At 46.5% G+C, this 10,539-nt stretch overlaps 1 protein-coding gene across 1 annotated transcript in view; it reads left to right on the top strand.

Moving 5' to 3' along the window:
* The first annotated feature begins 680 nt into the window (after positions 1-680).
* Positions 681-10,539, top strand: part of CLMP (CXADR like cell adhesion molecule) — a 93,982-nt gene continuing 84,123 nt past the window's right edge. The window contains exons 1-2 of the mRNA XM_079104517.1: positions 681-738; positions 940-1,290. Of these exons, the coding sequence (XP_078960643.1) occupies positions 1,263-1,290 (28 nt within the window). The 5' untranslated portion in view covers positions 681-738; positions 940-1,262. The remainder of the gene's footprint in view (positions 739-939; positions 1,291-10,539) is intronic.

Genomic DNA, 10,539 nt, shown 5'->3' with positions numbered 1-10,539 from the left:
CAAAGGCCACGCACAAGGGAAGGAGGCGACTCTCCGCGCCCATCGAGCCTCCTCCGCAGGGTCGCCGGTGCCCGGGGAGTGCACGCCTTAGCTCCGAGGGACTTCTATTTCTTCTTTTTCCTAAAAAGGGGTGGTGCCTATTTTGCCCAGGGCCTTGTGCAGTGTGGTTCGTTCTTGTGTTTCACGACGGACCCCATCCTATCAAGCTCCAGATCCCCACTTCCCTGGGACTCTGGCTAGCTTAGCTCTGCCCAGATCTGAGCGCGAACACTGACGGCAAGAGAGGATGAGCAAAAGCAAAAGATCAAGGGAAAGCCAGGCAAAGTGTGGCTGCGAGCTGCCAAAACAGGCAGTTAAGCCTTAACGACCCACATCCGTGCTCTACTGTCTAAGTGATCGGTCTGGAAGCTTCCTACAGCCCAAACCTGACAGGAAGGGAGAGAAAGGAGGAGGAAGGAGACAGGAAGGAGAGGTAAGAAGAATGTAAATAAGAGAGAAGAGAAATAACTTGAGTTGGATGAGAAATGGAAGCAAAAAAGTGGTGTGTGAGACAGAAGAAGAGATGCAAGAGGGAGACACACAGAAAATTGAATTAACAAGGCCTCACCCTTCGGCTCTTGGCCGAAGTGTTACTGATTCTCTCCTACACGGAATCAATCCTACACCCAGCGCCTCCAGCAACCAAACCGCCTCCGGACCGACCCCAGTCCCCTCGCGGCCTTCCCTCCTGGCCCCGAGGTAGAACCCCGCCGGGCCAACTCGCTTCTCCGCCACCGAGCAGCCCCCACAGCTAACCCCAAACGCGGAGAGAAAAGGAGGGAGGGAGGAAGGGAGGGAGGGAGCCAGGGAGGGAGGGGCTGCGGTAGGAGGCAACCATGTGGTTCCAGCTCAATTTTTTTCTCTCTCTCTTTTTCTCCACTCGTTTTTCTTTCCAAACAGGGAAAAGTGTTCCTTGAAGCTGTAGTGCCTTTCCGATTCGCTTTCTCTCCCCTCGATCCTAGTCCCGGCTCGGGTCCGAGCGCGAGCTGGTGGGGTGAGCGCTGGAAGCTCCACCGTGCCCCGGAGCGCAAGGCGCCGGGACCCGGGAGAGGGGCGCGGGGGCACGAGGCGCGGGGAGGACTCCCGCGCCCGCACATGGCTGCGGCCCCCCGCGCGCACCCCGAAGCGCCGCGCCCAGCTAGCCAAAGGTCTGTCGGCTGCGCCCCGCCGCCCAGCAGCCAGGCAGCGGCTGAGCGGGGAAGTGCCCGCGTCCGAGAATCGGGATGTCCCTCCTCCCGCTCCTCTTGCTAGGTGAGTGCCTCGGGGAGGGCGGGAGTTTGGATGGCCCCGGGAAACGCAGCCCGGCGTCCGGGAAGACTCGCTTTCGGCACGGTGGTTCCCGCAGCCCTGAATACGCGGACCACTGGGTCCCTGCCTACCCGCCACGCAGGAGCGCATCTGGCAGCGGAGGACCGCCCAGTCGGCCATCGAAAATGTCTCACACATCTGGGCCCTCGAGCTGGCTGGGGGTTGGGGGGGGATTTCTTGGTCAGTCTGGCCGTGAACCGTTTGATGTGGGGGGTCCTTCTTAGGGCGGTGTTTGGTTTCAGGAGAATTGGGGGAGGGAAGGTTCATCCAGGAATTTTTGTGCCAGGTTCCTGGGGGGGGGGGGGGGAGCTTTTTTGTTTCAAACAGGCGCCTCTGAGCGCTCAGATTAGAAACAGATGTGTTGAAGGGTAAGAGGAAGGGAGAGGGGAAGAGACAGGGCAGGAAAAGAGAGAGGGAAAAGGGGAAAGAGTGCAAGGACCACGAGAAGGTGCAAGTGCTGAAGGCGTCGCGTAAAGGAAGGAAAAGGGAAAAGGGGAAGATAGGGAAGCAGAACAGGACAGCGGGGACCGAACGAAGGGAAGGGGACGAAGACTTAAAACGGGTGGGAAAACAACGGGCACCACTTTTTCATAAAACAGGCTCTGGAGCAGAAAAGAGCCCTTCTGGGTGTCCCTTTGGGGTGTCACCCGCGAGGGTTCCCGTGGCCTCAGATGCCCTAAAGTAGGGCTGACATACCTGGGCTGAAGAGGGAGGAGCAGGTTTACAGGACAGGACATAGCAGGGATATGAGCAGCATGAGGTGAGAGAAGGGGAATGAGACTATGTGAGTGGTCAGGGCAAGGGAGGCAGCAGAGAGGACTGAAGGAAATTCAGTGTACCAGAAAAGCAAGCATGCACTCCACCTGGAGAAAGGACCCAAATTTACCAGGAGCTCAGAAAATCAAAGAGCCTACCTGGTGTTGTGGAGGATGACTGATGGTCCTGACCAGAACAACATTGAGGGAGGAATTAGCAGAACTAGTCCCCAATTTGAACTGACTAGCAAATGACCTCTGCCAACTTACTCATGATTCAGGGATTCATTTCCTTAGCTCTGAAACAAAATGAGATGGTTCCTACAGCTCTTGTAGCCCTGACAACCTACAACAGCAGGCCATGGAGGGAAGCTGATGTCTAGAAGAAACAGCAAACAAAAGTGAAGGGGCACTTAAGAGCCACCTTGGGATAGGTGGCCAGAACTCTGTTTCTTTGGAACTTTACAAACCAACTGTAGGCCACACTCAGACTGGTAACCCAAGCTAGAGGAACAGAAGAGGTGGACTAACCTAAACTATTACTCAAATAGAACGGGAAATGCCTTTGGCCAAGTATTGCAGCATATGCCCCTTTGCACATCTGGCACAGCTGGATGGAACCTTTATCTCCTCCACCACTGAGTTCTCAATACCAGATGTTCAGGAGGCTCAACCATCAGAGTTCTTTTATTAAAAACAACTAGTACCCATTAAGTCCTTATTATACTGAGCGCTTCACATGTAGTATTTTGTTAACTCCTTTATTCTTTACACCAACTCTATGGCTACCCTTTGTGATTAATCTCGTTTTACAGATGAAGAAATCAAGGTGTAAAGAGGTTAGATCACTTACTCAAGGCCATGAGCTCATAATTAGCAGAGATGAGATTTGCAGGTCAGTCGAGTACAGTTTATGGTGAAAGTGAAAAGTGATTCGCTCGTAAGGTCAGTTGCCATCTATTGGTGTGCCTAGTTGTGAAGGCTGGTGATATTTAGCCTCAGTTTAGGAGAAACAAGGATCTGAGCAAGACATGGGTCCAAAGTTGTCATGATTCACTAGCCCTTCTTTGTTGAGTGTCTACTATGTTTAATCATTCCTCTGGTGAGAAAAATAATCTATTGGGTTGATTCCCTGCCTTCATCATTAAAGTTACCTCTCTGAGTTCTCTCTTGGGTCTGTCTTTGTGTGTGTGTGTGTGTGTGTGAGTGAGAGAGAGAGAGAGACAGACAGACAGACAGACAGACAGAGAGAAATAGAGAAGAGTGAATTTTGCACTGATCAGGACCTTGTTCAAGTACTATACCACCAAGCTATATCCCCAGCGCTTGGGTCTACCTTTATAAAATTTTACAAACTAAGGTCTAGGTATAAAAGAAAAGAGGACTTCTGACTTAGAATTCTGCATAACTGTATTTTCATTGTTCACATGTACTATTAAGCTTTTGCCACATGTAGGACTTGATCAGGCATATTCGAACTCATGACATCCAGGCTCCAAGTTGATTAAACTGTTCAAGAAAGAGACAGGCATTAAGAGGGGAGTAACAGTGACAGAACCCCTCTCCAGTTGACATCCCTGCAGGAATCAGGAGCCCACAGAGGAAGCAGTTCTGCTGACTGGATTAGCCCGTTTGCAAAGTTCTTTTGAACCATGGTGTGCTTGGGGACTCCTTAGCAAAGCCAAAAAAGAAAATCCACAGAGTTGCCTGAATCTTAAAATCATCTCTGGGCCTTTAAAGGGGCAGCTCTGGGGCTGCTTCTGATTATGGCTGGCTTGATTTCAGACTTTTCTTTTCCTAGAAAATGCAGAATACAGCAGAGGAATTAAGAAGGCTGAAAGAATCCAGGGTCTCATTAAGGATGGGCCAGTTGATTCCTCAACGTCTGGACCAGCCAATAAGTAAAGTCAAATACCCTGCTTCTGTTGTGAATGAACAAGTAGTGCTCTGAGCCCTGTAGAATAGGGAGAAGGGGGAGCCCAGCCTCTTCAGACTACCACCCCACCCCACTCCCCATTAGGGTCCTCATTATTCCACCTTAACTTTCCTGGACTTCATAATACCTGCTACATTTGTGTCCTACCTGACGTCTCTCCTCCATCCTGCACACTGCTACCTTGTGAAGTAGCTGGTGGAATGCACATGACTTGGACTTGGGAATCTGGTGAGCTCTGTGGGCTCTTGTTCCAACTCCCTTGTCTGTAAAATGGGGTTGGGGTACATACATGGAACTGGACTTCAAAATTTCTTTAATTCTATGATCTTTCTCCCTTCTTCTATAAACACTTGGTAGTCCCCATTGCTTTTAATATTGAATGCACATACTTCATTCTGAGAGGATGTGGAAAGAGTTTGGCTTCCCAGAAAATGAGCTCAAGGAAGACTTGAATGCACAGCCCACTGGGACAGGTCATGGTAGGATTCCATGTCCTTCCCTCAACTTTCCACATTGATGATGATGGTCATAATAATGATATATATATTCCCAGTAGGCTCATATCTTGTCTCATCCTATTTTTGTCTTGTGCTCAGTTGGGTAGTGTACATATGAGTGGATTTCATGAATGTACTTAATGATGATGAACTAGACAGACATTTTTTAAAGTTAGAGCCACAGATTTTCAGAATTGGGGAAAAAACTATGAGAATATCTAAATCAATAGTTTATAAAATTTTGAATCCCAGTCCCCTCTGAGAATCTGATAAACCACAAAACCACTTCTTATGGAAGATTCACATACATCAGATTTTGCCAATTTCTAAGGGATCATTAACCTTCTGATATCCTGATATCCTTTCTTGGAACCCAAGCTAATCTTTTTTTTTTTTTTTTTTTTTTTTAATTTTTTAATGATAAAGAAGGAACCCAGTTTAGAGAGACTTGGCTAAGGTTACACAGCTAGCTTAAAGAAAGACCAGGCCTGGAACCCTGTTTCTGTGATGGGTTCCTGTCACATGTTCTCAAAACAGAAAAATATCTCTCCTTTTTCTGCTCATGTAGTTAAACTTCAAGATCACAATCGTTCTTCCAGTGCTTTAGTTAAATGAGCTAAATGCTGAATAATTGGCATGGTTTTTGTATTGAGAAATTGCTTGAAAAATAGGGCAGATGTCGTAACATTTCAATTTAACTATCATAACTGGAAATCCTGGAAACTTTCTGCAGTGTCATGTTTAATGTCTGATGTATTCAGGAAAAAGGAATGAATACCCTAAGTTCCAAAGATGCTGATGTGTGCACACAGGAGTGGGACTGAAAATCAGTGACCTTGACCTTTATAATTTTGCATGGTTATCCTGGACAAGTCCTACCACCCTCAGTTTCTTCCTGTGTCCCATGAGGATCTTAGCCTAAGGTTAGCTCTCAGTTTCCTTGTTCACTACCATCCTGTGAGGTTTTGAATTCTGGGACTGTGCCAGCTGGTCAAGATGTGGTCGTGATCAGGAACATCTGGGTACCCATGCTTGATTTTTTTTTCAGGCACTGTCCGCTCATAGCAATACTTGGCATATGATTAGAAACCCGGAAGAACTGATGAACTAATACAAAGAAAACAGTCATGACCTCCATCCTGCATCTACACAGGGAACATCACTCAAGGTCAGGGTGATGACGAGATCTTCCTGCCCAGGAAGTTCAGTAATTGAAATACAAAAAGGACCTCATCCTAGGCTGTTACCTACAAAACCCCAAGAGTGGACACCCAGGAGAGACATCAGTGTAAAGAGTATTGTGTGAAATAGTTTGCAAGCCCTTTTTCTTCTATTTTAAGGCATCATTTACATATAATACTGTGTACCCATTAAATGTATAGCTTAATGGATTCCTTGCATGGATTTGAATCTATGCTTGGGGTTTGAAATATGAGTTGCATATTATTTATTATTAGCTCACTCTTATATCATGAGAGTATATAGAGCAGGAGTATTTTGATGATATAGTTAATTTTCTAACATTTGTAATGGTTTCTGAAGTATATTAGCATAACTGATCTCTTCCTCGAATTGTTCTGTGAGAATAAATGTCATTATTACTGCACATTACAAATAAATAAAATGAGGCTCAGAGACGTAAAATGAGCTTAAGAAAACGCTGTTAGTAAACAGGTGAGCTGGGACACCAACCCAGTACTTTGGATTCCAAAGTCCATGTGCCTTCCACTTACCAGGAGATACACCATTGTTCTGAAATCATGGCTGTATGACCAAGAAAATAGTGTCAGGCTGTCACAGAGGCCTCAACAACAGGGTGCCAAACCATATATCCCAAAGTGGAAAATCCTGTTGGCACATTTATTATCACCCACCCTCTTCCCAGGTTCATTCACATGGTTCATAGTGGTTTGTTTGGATTAATGAGATACTGCGCATATCGTGCATGGATTACTAGTTCCTTCGACGTAGTCAGAGGGTTCTTGCAGTTCTTGAGCTTACTGTGTAGAGTGTCCTGCTCTGCGGTCTGATGCAGGAGTCTCCCTTTTTAGCCGTGACCTAGAGGCTGTGGATGGTGAAGACTTAGGGATGGGTATGACGTGCTTGTATGTTGCTTTTTCTAGTAAAATTCCTGTTTGCAGCAGTTCTGACTTCTGTGTTTCCTAAAGAAAGAATGTAGGTTCTACTGCCCTTCCTCGCCTTCTCCCCCACCCCAAAAGTTCTAGTTATCCAAGTCTCCTAACTGTCTGGATCCTGGGAAAATAAAAGTATATTTCCTTTGGCACCCTGCAGAACCAAGTGGGGAAGAATGCTGACATCAGACCTTGATTTTGAGAGTGGCAGTCGGTTGGATGGCTGTGTGTGCAATCTCAGCCAAAGTCTGGCGGTGATAAGACTGAAAACTGCATTGTTTCAAGAGAAGGCAGGGAAGAAAGCTGTTTCCTTTGGGCCCATACTAAGCGAAGAAAATGAGCATTATCTTCAGAATAGCTCCCCAATCAGTGTGGAATATTGGAGGTTTTTCTAAAGAGAGGCAGCAGAGGAGGTCTTGAAGGCTGGGTCAGAAAGCAGGAGTAGAAAGAAGAGGAAGACCAGAGGGAAGGGGAGGGGAAGCAAGGACAGGGGCCAGAAAAGGAGGGAAGAGGGGCAGCAGAGCAGGAAAAACCGAGCTAAACTGACCTGGTATTGTATAGCAGCCTTTCCTGAGATCATTCTTTTTCAGAGAATTCATTGATCTTCCTTTATGTTCTTTGTTTTTTGTGGTGTGGTCCTGGGAACTAAAGCCAGGGGAACACTACCACTGAGCTGCAGCCCCAGTCCCTATTTTTATTTTTTATTTTGAGGCAGGGTCTCACTAAGTTGCCCAGACTAGTCTCAAACTTGTGATCCTCCTGCTTCAGCCTCGCTGTTGCCTGGATTACAGGCCCAGGCCTGCTCCCTATGTAGCACTCACATCTGTGTCCTGCCATTTCTTACTTCATTCACACACACTCCCTCACAAGATAATTACAGAAGGGCCGGGCATGGTGGCTCACACCTATAGTCCCATTGACTCCAGAGGCTGAGGGAGGAGGCTCACCAAGTTTAAGACCAGCCTTAGTAATTGAGCGAGGCCCTAAGCAACTGAGCGAGACCCTCTCTCAAAATAAAGAATGAAAAGGGCCGTGTATGTGTCTCAGTGGTAAAGTGCTCCTGGGTTCAATCCCCAGTACCAAAGGGGAAAAAAAAATACATAGGGCATGAACCTCACAGGCTTCAAGCTCTAAGCTAGACTCTGAGACTCCAATAACAATTCCCACCACCTAAGAACTTACCCAGTCAGGAGACAGTCATAAACATGAAATTACAGAGAGGACAGAGAGATCATGTAGGAAAGCACCAAGATTTCCAGGAGTTGAAGGAGGAAGCAACTTAATTGCACACCATCTGTGAAGATCCAGTATTTCTTCTCCTGTGGTCTTCAGGGTATGTCTGATCTTTTCGTATCCCTCACAGCACTTGCATGTGAGTGAGGTTGGTGCTAAATAAGCAGGAGTGGGGGGTGATGGATCACCCCATCAACATTGAAAAGGACCCATTAATCAGTGTGTGTCCTTGGCATTTGGCCAGGTACTTCCTTGGAAGGATTGAATCTCCCCAAGACCTTGCCTCTTCAAAATTATGGTGTCATTCTTCATCACAAGCTGCCAGCTACATAGCTACCACTATTGCCCTTTCCCTCATGGAATGTTAAAAAGAAAAAGAGAGAATTATATCAGTGAATCTGAAGCTCTTAATAATGGCAGTCTGTTCACCCCGGGCTTATATGGTATGCCTCCAGGTGGAAAGTGAATAGGATCAAGTCAAGAAGGAATTTTCTCTTCCCAAAGAAATCCGTTGTCAGGAGAAGAGACTCAGCCCCTTACATTTGTATTTCTTTTCTGGATGGTGTTGGGGGCGGGGATCCAATCCCTGAGAGGAAAATTGCATTGTGACTTCATTGTTTAAATTTAGGCCTGAGTTTGTGGGGATCGTTCAGACTTGAAGCAATAAGCCTTCTAACCCAACCTCTGTCACTTCTCATTACTTCCAATGACAGTTCCAATTATTTCCAATCACTCTTCAAGGGAAGAGCAGGGGGATGGAGCATAAAGCTTCCCATGTGGACCAGCCATGGAGCAACTGCTGTGAGAGCTGGCCCCTGGAGTCCCCAGACCCTGGTTTGAAGCCTGTCTGGGGCGCTGCATAATTGCATGACCTTGAGCAGATTATTTCACCTCCCTAACCTCATTTTTCTTGACAGTAACAACAGTAACAATGTCATAACGTGTGTGTGTGTGTGTGTGTGTGTAAAAATTAAATGAAGTAATCCATATAAAGAGTTTCAGCCCCCTACTTGGTACATAATGAACAGTGAATGTCTATTGTTATCATGACTGTCTTTGCTGGGGGAGCTTCAGCCCATGGGTGTTTGTGGAACCTGCTGGAAGTCAGCTGACTTCTGGGTCATCAAGGCCAGACTTAGTGCTCTGGCCATGGCTGCTCCTCTACCCTGCAGACAAGTCCCTAGTGTCCTTTGGGTAATATTGCCTTACTCCAGGATCCCAAGGGACTCATAGACCCCATCTGTGCCCCATCTGTCTGCAACTGCTCCAGGAGAGTAACTTTTGTGTTGTTTAGCCCTGGGCAAGAGATGCCCTTCCTAAGCTTAGCGTGCTGCCTGCAGGTTGCCAAAGCAACATGACAGTGTGTAAGTCTTCTCCCAAGCTCTGCCTTGTCTAACATGTGTTCTCTAATGCCTGTGCCAACATGAATTGCCCCAGCCTGGGCAAATAACTGTTTACTTCATTTCTGCTTTCAATATCAGATAGTTTTATTAAGCAACTACTGTATACTAGGCATAATGTTAGGGATTTTCGTTCCAGTGATTTCTGAGTCCTTACAATGAATGATCTATGAGGTTGGTATCATTTCTACTTGACAGGTCAAAAAACTGAGGTTAGGTATTCTGTTTGGGGTTGCACAGCTTGGTATAACAAAATGGTAGATTTAGCTCAGTTTACTTTCTGCACCAGCATGGAGCTGGGAAGTCAGAAATGAAGAGGCAGCAAGGGTAACAGACACAGTTACATGTTGCTTAATGATAGGGATATGTGTCAGTTTTTTGTCACCATGACCAAAACACCTGACACAAATAACTTGGAAGAGGAAAGAGTTTGGCCCACAGTTTCAGAGGTCTTAGTCCATGGTCAGCCACTCCAATGCTTTGGGCCTGAGGTGAGGCAGAACTCAGGGTAGAAGGGTGTGGTGGAGAAAAACTGCTTAGCTCATGGATACCAAGAAGCAGAGGGAGCGAAAGGGAGAGGAAGGGGAGAAGACAAACCCTTCCAGGGTGCTCCTTCCTCTAAGGAGGCTCTACCTGCCTCCTTTTCCACCTCCTCCTAGTACTCTATTCAGGTATTAACGAATTATTCCATTAATGATGTCAGAGACCTCATGATCCACTCGCTTCCCCAAAGCCCCACCTCTGAATATTGCTGCATTGGAGACCAAGCCTTCAGCACACAAGTTTTGGGGGACATTCAGATTTAAAACATAATGGGATCTATTCTGAGAAATCATCCCCAGCTGATTCTGTCCCTATACAAAATCATAGTGTACTTACACAACCAAGGTGGCTATGGTGTCACTGGATCTAATCTCAGAGGCCTGCCATCATGTATTTGATCTATTGTCGACTGAATCTTCTTTACATGGCACATGACTCACTGATACACAGACCACTCAGGGACACCTTCCGAGAAGCCATACATTCCTATGATCTCAAACACTCATGTCCTGACCATAATTAGACTCCAAAGAGCTCAACACCCAAATTCAAGATGTGTTGAATTATATTTCCTTTTTAAATTCAGGAGGAAAGGCAAACTTCAAGGTGAGAAGAAAAATTTGTTCTTTTCTGCTCACCTGAGCAACAAAGTGTGATTTTTCTCCTGTTGAGAAAGGGCTGAACTGGTGTCCCAGA

Source organism: Sciurus vulgaris (assembly GCF_902686455.1).
Source record: "Sciurus vulgaris genome assembly, chromosome: 11".
Taxonomy (NCBI): domain Eukaryota; kingdom Metazoa; phylum Chordata; class Mammalia; order Rodentia; family Sciuridae; genus Sciurus; species Sciurus vulgaris.
This window is presented reverse-complemented; position numbering and strand designations above follow the sequence as displayed.